The 24,733-nt window shown below is 42.3% G+C and overlaps 1 protein-coding gene across 3 annotated transcripts in view; it reads right to left on the reverse strand.

Annotated features, from left to right (window-relative positions):
* LOC121541082 (ras-related protein Rab-28-like) overlaps positions 1-23,967 on the reverse strand; it is a 45,558-nt gene extending 21,591 nt beyond the window's left edge. For all 3 annotated transcript variants that reach the window (XM_041850078.2, XM_041850083.1, XM_041850074.1), the window contains exons 1-4: positions 23,748-23,967; positions 14,849-14,945; positions 11,353-11,441; positions 6,402-6,531 (exon numbers count right to left, since the gene is read on the reverse strand). In XM_041850078.2, coding sequence (XP_041706012.1) covers positions 6,402-6,531; positions 11,353-11,441; positions 14,849-14,945; positions 23,748-23,822 — 391 coding nt within the window. In that variant the 5' untranslated portion in view covers positions 23,823-23,967. The remainder of the gene's footprint in view (positions 1-6,401; positions 6,532-11,352; positions 11,442-14,848; positions 14,946-23,747) is intronic.
* Between the last annotated feature and the right edge of the window lie 766 nt (positions 23,968-24,733).

Here is a 24,733-nt window from a genome sequence, read left to right on the forward strand (position 1 = left end):
ACATTACATTTAAAACATGCTAAACGGGGGAGATGGATTTTACATTTACATTTGCGTCATTTAGCAGACGCTCTTATCCAGAGCGACTTACAAATTGGTGTATTCACCTTTAAGCCAGTGGGATAACCACTTTACAATGTTTTTGTTTTTTTGGGGGGTGGGGTAAGGGGGGGGGGGGGTAGAAGGATTACTTTATCCTATCCCAGGTATTCCTTAAAGAGGTGGGGTTTCAAATGTCTCCGGAAGGTGGTGAGTGACTCCGCTGTCCTGGCGTCGTGAGGGAGCTTGTTCCACCATTGGGGTGCCAGAGCAGCGAACAGTTTTGACTGGGCTGAGCGGGAACTGTGCTTCCGCAGAGGTAGGGGAGCCAGCAGGCCAGAGGTGGATGAACGCAATGCCCTCGTTTGGGTGTAGGGACTGATCAGAGCCTGAAGGTACGGAGGTACGGAGGTGCTAATGATGCTAATTGTTTGCAGTAGCTAGTTTAATTAACAAAACCAATGTGTGTATTGCAGTCACTCCTTGTTCATAGACTGCATTCAACGTAAGGAAATAAATATTAAATATATAAAATCGCTGAACTATCCCTTTAAGATGATCATGAGACATCACATAAAATATCAAATGAAAAAAAGTTGTACTTGATCGATTATTTACAATACATTGACTTCAGACATCATTCATTGCATAGATAAACTATAGAGTAGGGTCCGAAATATCGACACATAATGGCTGTGTAAAATAAATAATACAAATACTGAGCTATATTGTATGCTCATTGAATAGTATAGCGAAACAATATCTTAATGAGTGAGGGAGACTGCATGCATATGATGTCTACATTTTCCTGAGAGGATACTGTGTACCATACGGTGTTACACTGGGCTGTGCTGTAATAAACAGTTATAGTATGTTTAGACAGACCAAGAGCTGAGCATTCTTCCATTACCCATGTGTTCCCAGAAAAGCCCACCTCTGCAAGTGTTTGAGTGTCTTTATGTTTCTCTATGTCTCTCTCTGTGTGTGTGTGTGTGTGTGTGTGTGTGTGTGCGTGTCTGTGTGTGCATAGTGTTTGTGTTTCTGTGTGCGAGTTTCTATGTGTGTGCGTTTATGTGTGTGTGTGTGTATATACGTGTGTGTCCTCAATAAAATATTTCATTGGCTTCCTCCCTGAATTGTTACAAGTGGTGCCATTATTTAACACAAGGGTCTGGACAGCATGTGGAGGGCAAGGAGGGGCCCAACGCCGGGCTTAACAAGCACCTTAACCCTACACGGCCGTGTTAAACAGAGAATGGGGAGGCTGTTCCCCACCAGCCAAATGGCAGTGGAGGGCGGTCAGGCAGGCCAGGGTAAGGAGAGGAGGGAACAACAGCATCCCAAATAAGAATTTCCGTTTAAGCTCAATTAGGCTGAGTATACTGAGGTTTGGCAAAGATAATGAGGGGTTCTTATTAGCGTCTGTCTCAAAAGCATTGCACAGGTAGAAATAAATGGTGGGGGTCAGACTGTCCTCTTCAAAGCCTTACCCTCTCTGACTGTTCGTACAGAGTACTGTAGACATCCAAAAGCAAGTACAGTGGGGAAAAAAAGTATTTAGTCAGCCACCAATTGTGCAAGTTCTCCCACTTAAAAAGATGAGAGGCGCCTGTAATTTTCATCATAGGTACACGTCAACTATGACAGACAAATTGAAAAAAAAATCCTGAAAATCACATTGTAGGATTTTAAATGAATTTATTTGCAAATTATGGTGGAAAATAAGTATTTGGTCAATAACAAAAGTTTCTCAATACTTTGTTATATACCCTTTGTTGGCAATGACACAGGTCAAACATTTTCTGTAAGTCTTCACAAGGTTTTCACACACTGTTGCTGGTATTTTGACCCATTCCTCCATGCAGATCTCCTCTAGAGCAGTGATGTTTTGGGGCTGTCGCTGGGCAACACGGACTTTCAACTCCCTCCAAAGATTTTCTATGGGGTTGAGATCTGGAGACTGGCTAGGCCACTCCAGGACCTTGAAATGCTTCTTACGAAGCCACTCCTTCGTTGCCCGGGTGGTGTGTTCGGAATCATTGTCATGCTGAAAGACCCAGCCATGTTTAATCTTCAATGCCCTTGATGATGGAAGGAGGTTTTCACTCAAAATCTCACGATACATGGCCCCATTCATTCTTTCCTTTACACTGATCAGTCGTCCTGGTCCCTTTGCAGAAAAACAGCCCCAAAGCATGATGTTTCCACCCCCATGCTTCACAGTAGGTATGGTGTTCTTTGGATGCAACTCAGCATTCTTTGTCCTCCAAACACGACGAGTTGAGTTTTTACCAAAAAGTTCTATTTTGGTTTCATCTGACCATATGACATTCTCCCAATCCTCTTCTGGATCATCCAAATGCACTCTAGCAAACTTCAGACGGGCCTGGACATGTACTGGCTTAAGCAGGGGGACACGTCTGGCACTGCAGGATTTGAGTCCCTGGCGGCGTAGTGTGTTACTGATGGTAGGCTTTGTTACTTTGGTCCCAGCTCTCTGCAGGTCATTCACTAGGTCCCCCCGTGTGGTTCTGGGATTTTTGCTCACCGTTCTTGTGATCATTTTGACCCCACGGGGGTGAGATCTTGCGTGGAGCCCCAGATCGAGGGAGATTATCAGTGGTCTTGTATGTCTTCCATTTCCTAATAATTGCTCCCACAGTTGATTTCTTCAAACCAAGCTGCTTACCTATTGCAGATTCAGTCTTCCCAGCCTGGTGCAGGTCTACAATTTTGTTTCTGGTGTCCTTTGACAGCTCTTTGGTCTTGGCCATAGTGGAGTTTGGAGTGTGACTGTTTGAGGTTGTGGACAGGTGTCTTTTATACTGATAACAAGTTCAAACAGGTGCCATTAATACAGGTAACGAGTAGAGGACAGAGGAGCCTCTTAAAGAAGAAGTTACAGGTCTGTGAGAGCCAGAAATCTTGCTTGTTTGTAGGTGACCAAATACATATTTTCCACCATAATTTGCAAATAAATTCATAAAAAATCCTACAATGTGATTTTCTGGATTTTCTTTTCTCAATTTGTCTGTCATAGTTGACGTGTACCTATGATGAAAATTACAGGCCTCTCTCATCTTTTTAAGTGGGAGAACTTGCACAATTGGTTGCTGACTAAATACTTTTTTTCCCCACTGTAGATAACGCACTAGTACTGCATATATGATAAGTGAGAGTGAATGATGAAGGGAAACAACAGTAAAACATGTCAGTGGTTAAGAGAGAGAAGGGATCTCCCAGAGGACTTGCCCTCTCATAAATCTGTATAGTGCAAATCATACTCTTATAAGCTCCTGGTTAGGTCCTTCTATTTCAATTGACATGGTCTGAGGGCTGGTGGCTATTTCACTCTTTTGGATTTCATGGGAACCTACAAAACAACATCTCAACATTCCCCCTAAGAATGCTGTATATTTTTTGTTCTATTCATTATAACTGGGTGACAGCCGGGCACTTGGTAAAAAAATAAAATAAAATAAAAAGAGAGCTATGATACATAAAAGTGTTAGAGGGGCTCCTCGGCAAAAGAGCGAAAGATGACGGAGCAGGGGAGGGGGAAAAAAGAAAGCAAAACAGAAATGTCTGTGTGGGCAATTCCCACAAGATAGCTAGACTAACTCTCTCTTCATGCCCTCTGAAGAAACGGAGTCCGTGAGAGGGTTCAGGGATTCATAAAGTCTCGCTAGGTAATTGATTGCTCCTGGTAGGGCAATCTGTGTGGGATTTTGTTTTTCTTCTTTGCGGACTGTAGGAGCCGAAAAAACACACATGGGCGATTCTTAGCAATACGGCCATTAAGAGCAGACTGACTGAGCGGGCGAAGGGGGACCCTGACAGAGGGCTATACACTTCTTAAATACATATTACAGTATACGCACTGACACACACTATACAAACGCACTTACACACACGTTTACACAGACACACTCACCGACAGTATACAAAATGTAGCCTAAATACAGAGGCGCCTGCCGTTAGGCCGGGCATTAAGAGATGCGCCCTAATGCGAAGACAAGAGAATCCCTGCGCTAGACAGGCATATTAAGCCCTGACCTAAACGCCCCCGTTGAGTAACATTAGAGAGGCTTCCTGTGTAGATACCACTCTGTGGGCCATTCATCACTGGGGCGGAGGAGGAGTGGGGCGGAGGGGTTCGAGGCTGGACAGTCGACAGCCATCATTACACACGGGTCTGTGACTGGGTGCTTTACAATAACACGGCGGCAGCAATGTCTCCCCATCTGTCAGAGGGGATGTTTAAAAAAACACAGTCATCATTATTAGTCTTTATTTTGGAGAGGGGCGGATGGGCGGGGGGGTTGGAAAAGGTTGTCTGGTTATCATCTAATATCCTCTCCTCATCCAAAGTGGTGTCCAGGCTGGAGTTAGAGTAGAGGGAGGGTGCCCCGTAGCCACCACACCAGGGTCTTAAATCACGGAGGGTCACTCCCAAGAGCACGCAAACATCACCGTTCCCATCGCCCCAGGAGACCCTGCTCCTCAATATCAATTAGCTAATCGAAACACATCAATTAGCTTGAGCCCTAACACACAAAGGCCTATCTGGTATTATCGGCTGCAACACACTCCTACACACACAGACACACACAGAGACACCCAGAGACACAGAGAGACACCCAGAGACACACAGAGACACACAGAGAGACACAGAGAGACACAGAGAGACACAGAGAGACACACACAGAGACACAGAGAGACACACAGAGACACACAGAGACACACAGAGACACACAGACGCACAGAGACACACACAGAGACATACACACAGAGACACACACACAGAGACACACACACAGAGACACACACACAGAGACATACACACAGAGACACACACACAGAGACACACACACAGAGACACACACAGAAAAACAGAGACACACAGAGACACACAGAGACATACACAGACACACACACAGAGACACACACAGAGACACAGACACACACACAGACACACAGACACACACAGAAAGACAGAGACACACACACAGACACACACAGAGACACACACAGAGACACACAGACACACAGAGACACACAGAGACACACAGAAAGACAGAGACACACACAGAGACACACAGAAAGACAGAGACACACAGAGACACACACACAGAAAGACAGAGACACAGAGAGACACACACACAGAGACACACATGGACACACAGAGACACACAGACACAGAGACACACACCCAGAGACACACAGAGACACACATAGACACACAGAGACACACATAGACACACAGAGACACACACACACAGACACACACACACAGAGAGACACATAGACACACACATAGACACACACAGACACACAGAGACACACACAGAGACATACACAGACACAGAGACACACACACAGAAAGACAGAGACACACAGAGACACACACAGACACACAGACACACAGAGACACACACACAGAGACACACAGAGACACACACACAGAAAGACAGAGACACACAGAGACACACACAGACACACACAGAGACACACAGAGACACACAGAGACACACAGAGACACACACACAGAAAGACAGAGACACACACACAGATACACACAGACACACAGAGACACACACAGACACACACAGAGTAATACGGTCGCTGCCGTACCGCAATATACAGCCTGATACAGTAATGCGGTCGCTGCTGTACTGCTAAATAGAGCTGGATACAGTAATAATGTTGCGGCCGGACCGTAAAAGAGAGCTGGATACAGTAATATGGTCTCTGTGTACCGCAAAATAGAGCTCGTACAGTAATATGGTCGCTGCCATACTGCAAAATAGAGCTGGATACAGTAATATGGTCGCTGCCATACTGCAAAATAGAGCTGGATACAGTAATATGGTCACTGCTGTACTGCTAAAGCATGCAGTGTATAAAAGAGTGAATAAAACATTTCACCGGCAGAGACAATTGTGATTGATCTTTCTGCACTGAAAATGACATTCTCTTCACAGCTCTCAGTGTTTATACATTATAGTTGAGTCGTCTGCTTTAGTCTTCAGTCTCTTTTATGATGTGTAAGAGTGTGGCCTATGATCAGAAGAAAGGAAAGGTAAAGGAGATACCTGGTCAGTTGCACAACTGAATGCATTCAACTGAAATGTGTCCTCTGCATTTAACCCAACCCCTCTGAATCAGAGAGGTGCTGGGGCTGCCTTAAATCGACGTCCACGTCATCACCTGGGGAGCAGTTGTTGTTCGGAGTTAAGGGCAGATTTTTCTACCTTGCCGGCTCGAGGATTCGAACCAGCGACCTTTCAGTTACTGGCCCAACGCTCTTAACCGCTAGGCTACCTGCGTGTGTGTCAGAGAGCTTTGTTTTAGATACTCACTTTTGTTTCCCACCAGGGAGACCACAGGCTGGACGTCAGACTCTTCGTTGGCCTTCTTGACCATGCCGTACCAGTCCTCCAGATTCTTAAAGCTCTGGTAGTTTGTAATGTCGTACACTAGAAGAACACCCTGAAAAACAATACCATGGAAAATCTAAAATGATGTAATCACAACATTCCAAAACGAATTAAATTTGACATAAGATGAGAACAAACATGCCAGAGAGGTTTGAGTGTGAACAGCAGGTGGCACTAGTGTCTGAGAAAAGACAGTTACCCTTCTTCTTACCCCCCCTCCGTCTCAAAACACACACACACACACGGAGTTAGCACCTCCTCGGCTCTCTCTAAGCCAGTCATGGCATTAAAAGATCTATATCGCTGTTACAGATGCAGAGAGACATGCTAAGAACATACAGCCCACCACTACGCCTACAGTCTAATCTGTCTGTCTGTGGACATCGAGGCGAGGGGGACCGCAGAGTTTTGTCCACCCAGTCAAACAAGCATAGGAAGGTAGGATAGGGGTTAGGTTAGGTTCTCTGGCAACAAAATTGGCTCTGTTGTCTGTGCTTACAAATAAAAGAGGGTAGTATACGGGTGGTTATGAATGAGGTCTCATCCTCCTCCCTTCGTCGAAATACTTTGTGGAAGTATTGTCAGCGTAAGTACAAGAACGGAAGCAGTCCTATAGCAAAGCACAAAAGGTGTCCGTCCGAGTAACCAGACCGTTAAAGCTGGCGTCTGTACTAGCTTATATGTAAACAAAGATGAAACACTTCCATGTTAAAAACAAAAGCCTCAAGTGCCAAAACTGTGTCAGTTAGCTCTTCACCATTCCAAAAGACTATAGAATATGAAAAGGGACCAAAATAAATAATGTCTCGCCTTTGATTGCATCATCATGAAACAGAACTGCAGCAATGTCACAACACAAGGCCGGTGACGACAGTTTGTGTCAGTTACAATTGCAGCACGTCGCTACCAATGACTATGATTGATTGTCGCCCGTGGCTCGTCGAACAATGGTTGTGAAAGCCCCATAAAGCGCTGGTGAGAAACCCGCAGAGCAAAGTATTCCAATGTGGCATTGATGGACGACACGTTGTTGTTGGGTGTGAGTGTGCGGGGCAGGGCGGCTGAGGTGGTATTACAGTACAGAGACCGACAGAACCGACCTACACTACCGTTCAAAGGTTTGGGGTCACTTAGAAATGTCCTTGTTTTCAAAATAAAAGCAATTTTTTGTCCATTAAAATAACATCAAATTGATCAGAAATACAGTGTAGACATTGTGGTTGTAAATGGCTATTGTATCTGGAAACGGCTGATTGTTAATGGAATATCTATAGTGGGGAGAACAAGTATTTGATACACTGCCGATTATGCAAGTTTTCCTACTTACAAAGCATGTAGAGGTCTGTAATTTTTATCATAGGTACACTTCAACTGTGAGAGACGGAATCTAAAACAGAAAATCACATTGTATGATTTTTAAGTAATTAATTTGCATTTTATTGCATGACATAAGTATTTGATACATCAGAAAAGCAGAACTTAATATTTGGTACAGAAACCTTTGTTTGCAATTACAGAGATCATACGTTTCCTGTAAGTCTTGACCAGGTTTGCACACACTGCAGCAGGGATTTTGGCCCACTCCTCCATACAGACCTTCTCCAGATCCTTCAGGTTTCGGGGCTGTCGCTGGGCAATACGAACTTTCAGCTCCCTCCAAAGATGTTCTATTGGGTTCAGGTCTGGAGACTGGCTAGGCCACTCCAGGACCTTGAGATGCTTCTTACGGAGCCACTCCTTAGTTGCCCTGGCTGTGTGTTTCGGGTCGTTGTCATGCTGGAAGACCCAGCCACGACCCATCTTCAATGCTCTTACTGAGGGAAGGAGGTTGTTGGCCAAGATCTCGCGATACATGGCCCCATCCATCCTCCCCTCAATACGGTGCAGTCGTCCTGTCCCCTTTGCAGAAAAGCATCCCCAAAGAATGATGTTTCCACCTCCATGCTTCACGGTTGGGATGGTGTTCTTGGGGTTGTACTCATCCTTCTTCTTCCTCCAAACACGGCGAGTGGAGTTTAGACCAAAAAACTATATTTGTGTCTCATCAGACCACATGACCTTCTCCCATTCCTCCTCTGGATCATCCAGATGGTCATTGGCAAACTTCAGACGGGCCTGGACATGCGCTGGCTTGAGCAGGGGGACCTTGCGTGCGCTGCAGGATTTTAATCCATGACGGCGTAGTGTGTTACTAATGGTTTTCTTTGAGACTGTGGTCCCAGCTCTCTTCAGGTCATTGACCAGGTCCTGCCATGTAGTTCTGGGCTGATCCCTCACCTTCCTCATGATCATTGATGCCCCACGAAGTGAGATCTTGCATGGAGCCCCAGACCGAGGGTGATTGACCGTCATCTTGAACTTCTTCCATTTTCTAATAATTGCGCCAACAGTTGTTGCCTTCTCACCAAGCTGCTTGCCTATTGTTCTGTAGCCCATCCCAGCCTTGTGCAGGTCTACAATTTTATCCCTGATGTCCTTACACAGCTCTCTGGTCTTGGCCATTGTGGAGAGGTTGGAGTCTGTTTGATTGAGTGTGTGGACAGGTGTCTTTTATACAGGTAACGAGTTCAAACAGGTGCAGTTAATACAGGTAATGAGTGGAGAACAGGAGGGCTTCTTAAAGAAAAACTAACAGGTCTGTGAGAGCCGGAATTCTTACTGGTTGGTAGGTGATCAAATACTTATGTCATGCAATAAAATGCAAATTAATTACTTAAAAAATATACAATGTGATTTTTCTGGATTTTTGTTTTAGATTCCGTCTCTCACAGTTGAAGTGTACCTATGATAAAAATTACAGACCTCTACATGCTTTGTAAGTAGGAAAACCTGCAAAATCGGCAGTGTATCAAATACTTGTTCTCCCCACTGTACATACGCGTACAGAGGCCCATTATCAGCAACCATCAGTCCTGTGTTCCAATGGCACATTGTGTTTGCTAATCCAAGTTTATCATTTTAAAAGGCTAATTGATCATTAGAAAACCCATTTGCAATTATGTTAGCACAGCTGAAAACTGTTGTGCTGATTAAAGAAGCAATAACTGGCCTTCTTGAGACTAGTTTAGTATCTGGAGCATCAGCAATTGTGGCTTCGATTACAGGCTCAAAATGGCCAGAAACAAATAACTTTCTTCTGAAACTTGTCAGTCTATTCTTGTTCTGAGAAATAAAGGCTATTCCATGCGAGAAATTGCCAAGAAACTGAAGATCTCGTACAACACTGTGTACTACTCCCTTCACATAACAGCGCAAACTGGCTCTAACCAGAATAGAAAGAGGAGTGGGAGGCCCCGGTGCACAACTGAGCAAGAGGACAAATACATTAGTGTCTAGTTTGAGAAACAGATGCCTCACAGGTCCTCAACTGGCAGCTTCATTAAATAGTACCCGCAAAACACCAGTCTAAACGTCAACAGTGAAGAGGCGACTCCGGGATGCTGACCTTCTAGGCAGAGTTGCAAAGAAAAAGCCATATCTCAGACTGGCCAATAAAAAGAAAATATTAAGATGAGCAAAAGAACACAGACACTGGACAGAGGAAGATTGGAAAAAAGTGTTATGAACATACCAATCGAAGTTTGAGGTGTTCGGATCACAAAGAATAACATTTGTGAGATGCAGACCAAATGAAAAGATGCTGGAGGAGTGCTTGATGCCATCTGTCAAGCATGGTGGAGGCAATGGGATGGTCTGGGGTTGCTTTGGTGGTGGTAAAGTGGGAGATTTGTACAGGGTAAAAGGGATCTTGAAGAAGGAAGGCGCTTGATTGGAGTCAATTTCCTCCTACAACAGGACAATGACCCAAAGCACAGCTCCAAACTATGCAAGAACTATTTAGGGAAGAAGCATTCAACTGGTATTCTGTCTATAATGGAGTGGCCAGCACAGTCACCGGATCTCAACCCTATTGAGCTGTTGTGGGAGCAGCTTGACCGTATGGTACGTAAGAAGTGCCCATCAAACCAATCCAACCTGTGGGAGGTGCTTCAGGAAGCATGGGGTGAAATCTCTTCAGATTACCTCAACAAATTGACAACTAGACTGCCAAAAGGTCTGCAAGGCTGTAATTGCTGCAAATTGAGGATTATTTGACAAAAGCAAAGTTTGAAGGACACAATTACTATTTCTTTTAAAAATCATTATTTCTAACCTTGTCAATGACTACATTTCCTATGCATTTTTCTATATTTCCTATTCAAACTCATTTAATTTATGTTTTCATGGAAAACAAGGACATTTCTAAGTGACCCCAAACTTTTGAACGGTAGTGTACACACAAGAACAGCATCAAGTGTTGTCTCAGTCTCTACATCCCATACAGGCCCCATGCTCTTCAGCTAGACCGGATCTATAGCTATATCTATACCTCTTCAAACAAGTGCAGCTTTGAGAGCGTAGACAGTGGCTTTGGGTGACAGATAATGGTAGCCTATATAGCAACAACCACTTATGGATGTTGCTTAGCGGAGTGAAGCAAACGCACAAACATAACACTCCCGCCCACGTGTTATTGCAGTGTCAACACAAACCTCACTCTATTCACATTAATTAGTAAATATGCTTATTTTGTTAATAAATAATGAAGTTAGAGCGGGGAAAGGGAGAAAGGTATTTCTTACTCCCCCTCATGCTGTACACTGTGTAGTCCATATGACCAGCTAAGTAGTAAAACTTGGCTGCAATCTGTGCAGGGTCCTGTTGCACTAATATTATCATAAAGGCTTATTAATTACCCAAGCCTAATAGGGAAACACTACTACATTGTAAATGAGTTAAATACAGTTAAAAGGTTCAGAGCTCTATCGTGAAGAACGACGGACCACCTCAGCGTTTATTGAGTGTGTGTGTGTGTGTGTGGTTGTTACAGTACCTGAGCACCATAGACATATTTATCCAGCATTTTCCCTCCAATCGTTTGACCTCCAATATCCCACACTTGCAGGGTAACATTCAAGTTGCCTAAGGGAAGAAGAAATGGAGAAACTTAAATCATTAGAAATTATTCACTGACTTCAATGTTTCAAACAAACGCTGCTGCAATGAAAGCACACATATTACAAAACTATCAACATTTGGCTTGACTTGTTAGCTTATTTTTGACATGATCAACTTCTGACTAAAAAGTGAAAGTAAGTCGATCAACTGGAAAATAATGTGACAAGAGAAGCCAAAATTCAATTGTACTGTAATTTGTGAGCATTCCGTCTGGGTTGTTTTGGTCCCCTTTATAAGCGTTTGTTTTAACAAAGCTCATAATCTTGGGGAAATCACGAGTCAGCCGTAACCGGAGCCTATATTTCTGGAGAGGGATTTCTATAATAAAACGTTGACGTTGTTCATGTACATATTGGAAACAATAAATCAGAGATTAATCTTTCATTTTTAACCACTCGCCTCTGGCAGGTCACACACACTCCACATCCAAGAATATCCAGAGGAGAGATTCAGGGGGATGAATAGGTATGCTTACCCTGTAATTTAAACATTCTCAATACCCCGGACGAAGAAAAAAAAAAAAGAGCACTTATTAGCCTGGGAATAGCTGTTTGCATTGTGTCGTACTCTGCCAAGTCGAGGAGAAATATATGTGGTGTTAAGAAAAATACAGATAATTAAACACAAAATAAGAAGCAAAAGAAGACTACTGTCCCAATTTATATAGGAGGGAGGTGGGGAGAGGGAGAGAGAGGGACGGGGTACAAAACCAAATCCAAATAAATATTTTCTTCCTCTGGAAAATGAAAGGGGTGGTTGAGAAAAGAAGAGAAGGGAGGACCAGACAGTGAGGAGTTTGTCGGTGTGATGAGGGCCCTTCATTGGCCTAGAGCGCTTATGGCGAGCCGAGCCGAGCGTACAGTGTGGACACGGCTGGACGAGCCGACCCCCACCACACAAGTCCCTGTTTCTCAGAGGAAGGAAGCACGAGTGTTCACAGTGACTACATCTAGACTATACAGTGTCAATGTAAAGCTACATTGAAGAGTGCAATGAATAACTGCCCTTGGTGTTACAGTATGTGAGCTATCCCCACCCATCCCCTGCACTCGGACACATACTTTATTTATGTTTAAAATACTCAACAGACCCAAAGTTTCCCTGCTTACGTGGTGAGTTTGTGGCTGTTTTTGTGTTTTTAGTAGTCTTCATTAGCTATTAGCAATGTTCAGTGGAACCTAATAAATACACTATCAAAACATTACCATTTTGATAAGTATTAATTCACAGACCAAACATGAAACATCTGGAAGAGGTATTGTTAAAAGCACACAAAGAAGAGTTTGTGTGCCAATCGGCCTCGCCTCACCTCTCCACGCGTTGGAAAATGTACATTAAGTTTGACAAGCTGGGCCTTCACGGTGAGAGGGGCCAGCGCCGGCTATACTCTCCCCCCCATCTTGGAGAGCCCCATAGAGCCCCATACAACCCCAGAGAGCCACACAACACATCCAGTCGAAGGCGGACGTGGGTCCTAACGAAGCTCAGGACCACCCAAACGGCAGACACAGCCATCCTCTTCATCAGGTCAACAGAACCCAATCCCCCAGAAAATGTGCCATTTAACAACTCTAGTGTTGAACCAACGTCTACTATTATTATATCTACGTGTCTTGCTGTGCTGCAGTAATGGTTCTCAACTAGTTTTACCAGAATCAGAAGAACTAAGATTGGCATTATTTGTGTGATTTTCTCATTGAATCCTTTCCCAATTTTCACCAAGGTCTGCCTAATTATCTCTACTAAAATGTTAATGGTTTGCTTTCTCCTACTATTACCAACTGAAACTGAATATAGGACTAAATGTAATAGCTTCAAGTTGTCATATATTTATTTTAGTACTTAATCCACCCTTGCTTAAATTTTATTTTATTAGTCATAAAAGAATGGAGCTACTTTGCAGAGTTTTGCAGCTTTATATCTTGGCACTGTTTTAAATATGCAATTTAAAATGCTGAAAATCCTCATGCCATATGGTAGGAAGTGAAAACGGAGGGCTTTAGTCTAAATATAACATTAGTCAATAAACATTTATTTTACACATCTAAGAGGATACAGAGCGAGGCTTTATTTCCGTGGGTTTGAAAATAAACAAATAAGAACATGAATGTTTTATGTGGTTCAGAACAAAGATCAGTTGAACCCCGGGATATGAATATAAAATGCTAAATGTATTTACTCTGTACTGTGCCCACAGAATTATGTGTAAGGCTCGCCTCTCTGGACATAAGCTGTCCATTGGCTTCATGGAGGGAAAAAAGCCTGGTGTTTGCCCTAGAGAGAACAGCTTTCAGAATGAATAAGGCTGAGAAGTGGCAGACTCTCCACAATGTGGTGCTACCAAGAAAGACACATTGAAAGTCCTGAGATAACCTGAGGAACAAAATAGTTCGGTTCTACCATAAAACGCTGGGGAAGGAAATACAAAATGCAACACATTTTTAAACAATTTGAAAATAAATTGAGACATTTTCATTCTAATGCTTTGTGTAAAAAAATGAAAAGAGAAATTGTGCACAAACTAAAATTGGCAAACTAATCAAGAAATTCACATACAGCTTGTGTAAAAAGAAATGTAATAAATTCCAAGTAGGCTACTTTAATAACGTCTAAATACTTTTAGATATGCATGTTTCATAAGCAGTATTGAATAGATTTAAAGTCAGACACTGCAGCATCTTACATCAACGTGCCTTTAACGCAGGGTTTCCCAAACTCGGTCTTCAGGACCCCAAGGGGTGCACGTTTTGGTTTTTGTCCTAGCACTACACAGCTGATACAAATAATCAACTAATCATCAAGCTCTGATCATTTTAATCAGCTGTGTAGTGCTAGGGTAAAAACCAAAACGTGCATCCCTTGGGATCTCCAGGACCGAATTTGGGAAACGCTGCTCCAACAGGTAGACTACAATATGCACGTGTGTGTGTGCATGTGTGCCTGCGTTTGTGTGTGTGTGTGCCTGTATCTGTGGTGTGGTACAGAGCAGGCCGGCAATCCCAAAGGATGAAGGCGTCTTACCTGGCAGAGTTATTCTCTTCAGAAAGAACCAAAGGATGAAGGCATCTTACCTGGAAAAGTTATTCTCTTCAGAAAGAACCAAAGTATGAAGGTGTCTTACCTGGCAGAGTTATTCTCTTCAGAAAGAACCAAAGGATGAAGGTGTCTTACCTGGCAGAGTTATTCTCTTCAGAAAGAACCAAAGGATGAAGGCATCTTACCTGGAAAAGTTATTCTCTTCAGAAAGAACCAAAGTATGAAGGTGTCTTACCTGGCAGAGTTATTCTCTTCAGAAAGAACCAAAGGATGAAGGTGTCTTACCTGGCAGAGTTATTCTCTTCAGAAAGAACCAAAGGATGAAGGTGTCTTACCTGGAAAAGTTATTCTCTTCAGAAAGAAATCCAGGCCAATGGTCTGTTTGTACTGTTTCCCAAAGGCCTCCTGCGCAAACCTGGTGGCGAGTGACGTCTGAAACAGAGAGAGAGATCATGCTAAGACCCTTGTCCTGCCAATAAAACGACTAAAGAAGTTGAATTCAAGCCTTATGAACAAGCCTGAGTGTTGGAGTTGGAGTGGTGTTCAGTTCTGTATGACAACTAGGCCTATTCATAACTCCAAATGAACTGGGCCCATGATTTTTCTCTGTTTAAAAAAAAAATAACTGCTTGGGAAGAGATTTACCCTAGCCATTGTAATTAAAGTGAGGTAAGCTAAAGTAATTACCTCTGCTGTCTCGCAAAGCTATCAAGGCCTGTCTGACTGTAAAAATCCAAGTGAATTAAGAAAACAGGTGTCTGAGTAGACGAGTCATGCATCCTAACTACAGCTTCTAATTGCCACCTGCACGAAATTACAAAACTCCATCTCTCAATGTCACTAGGCTAGTCTGAAAAGCATGGGAATTCACAGCACAGACTTGACATGCCAAGTTTAATTCATTTTGATGGATGAGTACAAGAAAAAAAAAGCACTGGATGTCTATTAGCTATCTTTAGAGCAGTGTGCTTACATAAGCATGGAGGAATAATGGAACAGTGGGGCTTCCTAAGTCTTCCTGCGGTGAATTCATTTTATGTACTACTTGACTACTATCACTGAAGGTTATAGAATTTGAAATAAATGGTTTCTTTATGTCCACAGAGCATTCACTTATTCACTTAATCTACTGCCATTTATTTTCTGACATTTCAAGTTATGCCAGCAATAAGTCAAAAATAAAGGACAGAAAAGTCATATGGAACAGACAACGACAGGGAAGGCACAGGGGACTACAATTAAACCTGCTATCTACATTAGTCAAAACAGTCAAGCATAGGCTATTTCAACTCTTTACGCCATCAAAACATGCCCAATTTCAGTCAGTCATTAGGTTGCAACTCCGCTGTACAGTATTGTAAGGTCTATCCCAACTAGAATCGCTGAAGAGGAGTCATCTTGGCAGCTGTTTCTCAAGTGGCTGAATAGGACAGATCTTCATTAGACTGAAATACCCCAAATACCTTTGAGGCCAACGCTTTCTACATAGGTTGCAGTGTCCTTATATTTTCGTTAAACTTAAGCCTGTGACTCTGAAATCGTGCTTTGACCAAAAGGTCTGAAAAGTTGTCTTGTTGAGCATTTCACAAGCTCTATGGTGAGTGACAACTTACTGGAGGTGACTGACGCAACAAGGAGAAAATTGACCATTTAAGTAGCCCACACAATCACTGACAACACAGGAATAACTATCCCGGATAACAACAATCTATTCCACATGCTGGCGTTGGCTTAGGGAGCCATTGGTCTTGGCATTCCAGTAGCTTGGCTCTACTCCCTCTTCATAGGACCCTTTTTTTCCACCATACTAACCAGGGCATGTAAAAGCTGGCGTAATCCAAACTTCTCTTCAATAAGGAGATGGCACAAGGTCACCAATGATACCACTGCCGGGAAATGAGGGAAGTTCCATTGAGAGAAAATAGAGAGAGAGAGAGAGAGAGAGAGAGAGAGAGAGAGAGAGAGAGAGAGAGAGAGAGGTGGAGGAGAGAGAGAGAGGTGGAGGAGATAGAGAGAGGTGGAGGAGAGAGAGAGAGGAGAGAGAGGTGAGAGAGAGAGAGAGAGAGAGAGGGGGGGGGAGAGAAGGGGAGGGGAGAGAAGAGAAGAGAGAGAGAGAGAGAGAGAGAGAGGAGAGAGAGGTGGAGAGAGAGAGAGAGAGAGAGAGAGGGGGGGGAGAGAGAAGGGGAGGGGAGAGAAGAGAAGAGAGAGAGAGAGAGAGAAAGGGAGGGGAGAGAAGAGAGAGAGAGAGAGAGAGAGAGAAAGGGAGGGAGAGAGAGAGAGAGAGAGAGAGAAAGGGAGGGGAGAGAAGAGAGAGAGAGAGAGAGAGAAAGGGAGGGGAGAGAAGAGAGAGAGAGAGAGAGAAAGGGAGGGGAGAGAAGAGAGAGAGAGAGAGAGAGAGAGAGAGAGAAAGGGAGGGGGAGAGAAGAGAGAGAGAGAGAGAGAAAGGGAGGGGAGATAGAGATAGCAAGCCACAGTATGTCCATGATGCGACGTCACTAATATTTAATGTGAGCATAGTTAGCTTAGTTAGGCTGCTTTCTAGCCAACAAAGGGGACCAATAAAGGGAAATATATTTTTCAAAAGGATTTATATTTGCGAGAAAAATAAAAAAAAACATATGGGGGATTAGAAGTGATGCAGACAATTACATTGATGGAAGTTACAATCTATCTTCAATATTAAAGCTGATCTACCCCCCCAAATTTCTTTTACAAAAATTAAATACAAAAAATATCAAAGGGGACCATATGCTGACAAGTAGGCCTACATATCTTAGATTTAGGATAGAGTGATCAATTCCTACTCTGCATGTAGGCTATGCTATTTCATCACATTTCAAACAACACAAATATGTCGAGTTAAAAGTCCTTTAGCTTCTGTAATGCCATGTGAGGCCTGATGAAACTGTGAGCATCCATATTTTTGACAGCTCCTACCTCAGGTGGTGGACAAGCCTTCACACATCTCCCCCCCATATTTCTGAATGGACAACCGTATGTGAAAATACCCCGCAAGATGCCGTCCAAGAAAAACTGATCCGATTGCAATTTGCTGAGCAAATTGACATTAATAAGGGGGGAAACAGCATTCAAGATGTCAGTCACTGGTGCCCATTCAAAATAGGGGTAGGGGTCATGTTTTCTGCCCAAAACAGACAAGCAGGTAAGTCATGGAGACAGTGATGAACTGACACCTGGCAGCAGTGTGAGGGGGGTTATTAATGTAGCATTTCTACTGAAAACTAAGCTGTGTGTGTTCTCTGTCCGCCTGAAGGACTTCTCAGACTGGGAACATTCATTTTTCTTGTTGAGCCTACATAGGCTAACTGCTCCATTTGTGTTATTTCTCTCAGAGGGGGGGACATTACTTTCAAGAGAGGCTAGTGAAGCCGAAAAACCCTTAAAAATCACTGCAGCGCATTCGCACAATCATTTGAGGATTCAGAGATGTGCTGAAGAAGAAACGTTGCAGCGTTGTCATGACAACCTCTTTGCCTTGCCGCCTCCTGTCTGTGCTGTGGCAGAGAAAAATGTTGGTACATTTACCTGCATTATGAGCACGTAGACCAAGCAGTCTCATACAAAACATTTGTCCATAAATTAACATTTTAATAAATCTGAACTTAACACATGCATGTAGGCTATTCTGCAAAGTTGGCTATAGAGCCTGGGTCTGGAAAATATAAGCCTATTTCTACCAAGAACAGAATGAATGAAAGACTCATTAAATATTTGTGGTAATAAACAGCCTAGCCTGGGTCTAAAGCATATGCATAAAATGTAAAAAAATTTAGGTGAGGTGAATACAAGTTTCGATTAATTTTTTTATGTGTGTCCAGAATGGTGACTGGTTTTATTACTGTCCTCAGTTTTGACAGCAAGCAAGTAGCCTAACAACGATTCAGACACCGCCTGAACATTTATTCACTGCAGAACTCTCCAGCCTCTTCCCACTAAACTTCTACCACAGTTGGTTCTACTCTAAACGTAATAGAAGAGCATAGGCATGAACTGAACGTTTCTCATTAAGAAAACAATAAATGCCTGTGGACGGTTTTTAACAAGAATAACAGCATATGAGTCTTAAAGATGTGTGCAATCTGGAGCGAGGTCAATACCATTTCTGCAGACTGAGACTTGCCCCCTGCTGGTTCATATGAATGAATCGGTCATGACTGCAAAGCCACAACGGTCATGTTAAAGCGCTGCTTCTGCAGCAGGGAGTCAAATGAGAAAACAACCCTAAGTCCTGAATATAGATTACGGCAAGGAGACAGTTCACTTAAAAAATGTAGGATAAACTTTTTCCCCTACTCAACGATCAAGCTGATTTTGAGATTCTAGACACTATTTTATCTACATTGAATAGTATACCTGAGTGAGCAAATAGACCTAGGACTATATTATTCCCCTGTAACCTAGACCTACAATATTAATTATGTGAGAACAGGTTTTAAATTGTAGACAGGTGTCTGCCTTTCCAAATCATGTCCAATCAATTGAATTTACCACAGGTGAACTCCAATCAAGTTGTAGAAACATCTCAAGGATGATCAATGGAAACAGGATGCACCTTTGCTATCAGCTCAATTTTGAGTCTGATAGCAAAGGGTCTGAATACTTATGTAAATAAGGTATCTGTTATATATATATATGTATATGCAAAATGTTCTTTAGAAAAAAACAGTTCTCCCTTTGTCATTATGGGGTATTGTGTGTAGATTGATGAGGAAAAATATGTATTTAATCCATTTTAGAATAAGGCTGTAACGTAACAAAATGTGGAAAAAGGGAAGGGGTCTGAATACTTTCCGAATGCTCTGTACCTAGGATAGGCTGCGAGTCTACCTTGTACTAGGCAATACAGAAACTTCATTTATTGTGTGGTCCACACACACACACACACACACACACACACACCTGTGTGGCCTACCTGTAATCACTGGCTACAATAGTAAAATTAGACAACCAGAGTACCATGGTCCAAAGTTTGACAGAAAATCCCTCCAACAGCACATGCAACCTGGATTAAGGGTCAGGTACGATTAATAGGTTTACAAGACTGGATTCATGACAGATTTAAATCCACTATGCTATCTTTGAAACAGTTTATAGATCTGTTACACAGTAACAGTGCTTACTTTAGCAATCTCCCTCTGAACAATTGAAGACTGGAGCATATAGTGAACAAATCATTAGGAACACCATTGAGTGTTTTTCATAGTTTTTTTCGTTGTTGGAAAAAAATATACTGTAAATTGACCAGGAAATCAGCTCAGTGATTATACATTTTGGAAATCTGTTCCCAAGTATTCCCACGCTTAAATAGAGAGGCATACAGTGCATTCGGAATGTATTCAGACCCCTTCCCTTTTTACACACTGTTACATTACAGCCTTATTCTAAAATGGATTAAATGAAAACAAATCCTCAACAATTTACACCCAATACCCCACAATGACAAAGCAAAATAAACAGAAATACCTTATTTACATAAGTATTCAGACCCTTTGTTATGAGACTTGAAATTGAGCTCAGGTGCATCCTGTTTCCATTGATCATCCTTTAGATGTTTCTACAACTTAATTGGAGTCCACCTGTGGTAAATTCAATTGATTGGACATGATTTGGAAAGGCACACACCTGTCTATATAAGGTCCCACAGTTGACAGTGCATGTCAGAGCAGAAACCAAGTTATGAGGTCGAAGGAATTGTCCGTAGAGCTCCGAGACAGGATTGTGTTGAGGCACAGATCTGGGGAAATGTACCAAAAAATGTCTGCAGCATTGAAGGTCCCCAAGAACACAGTGGCCTCCATCATTCTTCAATGGAAGAAGTTTGGAACCACCTAGACTCTTCCTAGAGCTTGCCGCCCGGCCAAACTGAGCAATCGGAAGAGAAGGGCCTTGGTCAGGGAGGTGACCAAGAACCCAATGGTCACTCTGATTAAATTGGAACTCTGACAGAGCTCCGGAGTTCCAATTTAATCAATCTTAGAATAAGGCTGTAACGTAACAAAATGTGGAAAAAGTATCATGTGTTGTGCTAATATGTTGGATAGATGTCAGAAAGGTTAGAGGACAGAAATGCAAAAAGTGTCCCACTTATTCCGAATTCACCGTACATGGTGAGATTATTATAGGTAAGAGCAAGATTATTTTCATTTGTCAAATGGCAGCAAAGCATCGATCATCATGTCACCAGAATAAGACCATGACATTAAAACCAGTAGATAATGATTGTGCTGACGTCATCCACGTATTCCTATGGAAACCTCCCGATAGTGCATGAAGCCGGAAGTATTCGAATTTGAGGCGAGCCATATTGCTGAATGGGGCTAAATGGATCATGGTGAAAGTGGCCGTAACTAGCAATGGATCATGGTCGATGTAGTAGTTTTCATCCTGTCTGAGAGAGTCAATCTTAAAGTGGAACTGACAGCGTTTTAACTACTTTGCAAATATGAAACAAACAGACAATCATAATGCTACAAAACAAACTTTATAAGAGGTTTTATAAATAGGTTCTATTTGACTCAACATTCCATGACGTGCACTAAGGCATTGTTGGCAGAATAGATGGATGCAGTTCACTGCATGATTAATATAATTCATGAATAATTTTCTTGGTAAAAAAAACTATTGCTATCAGGTTGTAAATCACAGCTGGACTGGTACATTGTTTGCTGCCTCCATTCGGGATGCACTGTTTCAGTTCCAATTACTCAATATTTTGGACAAAAACTGACGAATGTAACTACGGCTGGGTATGTCAATACAATCCAACTAGCAAGGGCAATGATCACGTCAGTCACAACGTGGCAAATAGGCTAGTGTATCTATTTATGTAGCAAGCTAAAAACACGTTGTGATACATTGGCAGGCGAGATGCAGAAGGACATGTAGGCTACAATTCCCCATAATTTATCGGTGCAATTTTGATGGGTAACTAGCTGAAAAAGTTTGAGAGGGTTTATCTAATGTTCCTTTGTTAGAGTTTAGTTAATCTTGCTCTGGCTAGCATTAGTTGTTGATCTTGTTGTTATTGATGTGTATAACTGAGGGAGAGAGAGCCTACCTTTCATGGTTGTTTGATCAATATGTCTGTAAAGTTCCCATATGTAAGAGGACTCCCGTGGTATTTACATATTTGCAGAAATCCATTCAGGTGTATTTTGTGGCTTTTGGCGAATGCTTTCTAATGATCTAAAGTCGCACTGTTGCAACTGCCTGTAAACACACAGTCCAGTTCAAAGTGAATGATGGCAGGCCAGTGTGGCAAATGGCTTGCTTGCATAAAGGCCTACTGTAGCTCTGATTGGCTATGGCACAACGGTCTGCGTAGACTCCGGTCTCGGACGAGACAGATGTTTTTATTAGATTTTATTTACTGCAGTTAATAGTCCAAACGCACGGCCGCTTTCCCACTCTACATTGCTATAGGATTTTCACAAATGCCTTAGTTAAGGTAATTCCCAAACATTCTAAGAATTTATGAAAACGTGAAAATGACCATATCTAGTTGCTAGACGTTCACGTTATACACCTACGCCCATCCAACACTTTCAGCCTTCAGTAACCTTCTGTCTTATGTAACCATACCAAAAGTAGTCTGGACACATTACATTTTTAACAACGTTTTTTTCTGATAAAAACGTGTTCATTGCATCCGCCATGGAGCCCAGTTTCATAATATAACCATATGTCCTAGCTGCTTGTCGTAGTTTTGAAGTAATCACAACAACAAAAAACAGGCCTTTGTTTAGGGCAGTTTTTACCCTGCCAGCTCCTATTAGTTCTATTGAGCACTGTGGCACCAACTCGCCTTCAGAACGTTCTATTCCCAGCCCATTGTTCTACGTCACAATGCCTGCTTCGCTATTGTTGGCAATGAGACCTGCCCACGCTGGTAGTTAAAAAGTCAACAACAACAAAAAATTACCCATGGAACTCTGAGGTCGTCTCATTGTTTTCTATAGGGGAAATATAGGTGTGTCTGTCTATTTCACAAAATATCTCGCAATGTGTATATTTAGATTTTTTCAAGTCGGGCACCATTTTAATCATGAGACACTCCTCTTTGTAATTATGTAAGTCTGGACAGCGAGCTCGGTTGTCATCAAATGCTAGCCCCAAAATACTTTTTGCAACTTGACAGGACCCTGAGCTCCGCCCATTGTTTTCCTATGGAGAAGCATGCCGGTCTATTTCGCCAAATATCTCTCAATGTGTATATTTTGATTTTTTCAAGTCTGACGCCATTTTAAATCAAGAGAATCTCCTCTTTGTAATTATGTAAGTCTGGGCAGCGAGCTCGGTTGTCATCGATCACTAGACGTAAGCAAAGTTGACATCAGAGGTGCAGATGTTTACTTTCTACACAAGTTGGATTTTTTCAGTTTCGTACTAAGAACAGATTGTAGTGGTAATATGAAAAGGGATTTTAAAAAAATTGTGCCATTTAGGCTAAATGTAATTCTAAGCTTCATTCCAGTCAAAATAGGCTCTGCAAAAGTTTGATTCAATTCATTTGCTATGGGCTCGCGCTAGTGTTCCAGCTTAGCCAACGTTCTATTTCCGTTTTTCAGCCTTGGGTGAATTTTGACTCGTTCTATTGTCCAGCCTACCAAAAGTAACAAGTGTCCCGGATTTACGTTTACTATGTTGCGTCTGGTCTATGAGACCAGGCTGTGGCCGGGCAACATGTTATGCACCACAGGCTAATTGTCCCTTCTGTTGACACTGACTGTTGGGAAGATAATTCAGAGGACAGTAGCTAACTCTCATCATTGACAATTACTGGACTTTGTTCCCATGTCGTTAGTTTGCTCCACATGAACTAACGCTATTAACATCCCCCTGGCCCCTGTTGTGCAAAATTAAGACGGTAACGTTAACTAACCAACTAAATTAGCAGTATTGGATATAGCTAGCTATGCTAAAACAAAAACACTGCCTGTTTGACAAAACTCGGTGGTTTGGTTTCACGGTTGTTCTACCTGGCTGAAGAGCTAACGTTAGCTAGTTTAGCAGCTAACAAGCATAGCCAAACGTTGGTCTAGCAAACGCAGCTACGCATGACAATTATGTAAGATACTTCTGAGCTAAAGTTATCCACTGCACAGTAATTTACCCAATTGGCCCCCGCGACCTAGCTATGTTGCTAGCTAGCCAGTTAACGTTACTCAAAATAACAAGTCTAGCTTGCTAGCTAACTATTAACTCATCCCTCACCTTCCCCGATGCGCCGTCTCCGATGACTACAATTTTAAGTTGCTTATCTTGACTGTCCTCTTCTGAGTCCGACATATTGAGATATATTGCAATGAAGATATTATTGTACTGAAAATGTAGCTACTGCTATTCACAGTAATATAGTCAAAGCCTTTAACTATAGCTAGCGTGCTAATCAGATAGCTAAAATAGACCCAGCACTAGACAACCAGACGCCATGTTTCACCAGCCACTTATGCCAGGCATGTTCCATTTATGTTTTGTAAGACTTTTATTTACAAACACTTTATCGGCCAACTGAAATACTTGTACATTAAGGCCACATTTGACGTTACAACTTTTATAAAAATAAATGTAAAAAAGATCATCCAAGAGTAGCTAATAAAGAAGGTGAAAATGTTCATTTAATGAAACTGCTTTACAATGGACCAGTCCAAGGACCTGAACAGTCACCACTCACCAGTGACCATACACTACGCGTCCTTGTTGCTATGGTAATCAAGGTCAAAGGCTGAGATTCTTCCCCTATAAATACATGTAGAATTTTAAAGTATTGACCATTCCATAAATAGTACTTTTCTCCCCCCACATGATGTAGCCTAAAGTGCATCAAATAACTGTATGAACTGAAATATGTAGCTATACACCTTCAAAAACGTTCCACATCTCCTAGCCTAGCCTAGCCTATTCATCATGATAGTCCATAAAACATTTTTTTTAAATCCCAGGTAGGCCGAGGCCCTAATGGATTTTTAAATAAACTAAAGGCTGATGACCTAATGCATTTTAGGTTCATTAGACCTGCATTGTCTTCATATGGGATCGCTGCTGCTCAATCATAGTGGTTTAAATTACAGTTTTTTTTATCCCATGTGGCTCAGTTGGTAGACCATGGCGCTTGCAACGCCAGGGTTGTGGGTTCGATTCCCACGGTGGACCACTAAGAAACATGTATGAATTTACTAGCCTACTGTAAATCACTCTGG

The sequence above is a fragment of the Coregonus clupeaformis genome, chromosome 3, assembly GCF_020615455.1.
Source record: "Coregonus clupeaformis isolate EN_2021a chromosome 3, ASM2061545v1, whole genome shotgun sequence".
Taxonomy (NCBI): domain Eukaryota; kingdom Metazoa; phylum Chordata; class Actinopteri; order Salmoniformes; family Salmonidae; genus Coregonus; species Coregonus clupeaformis.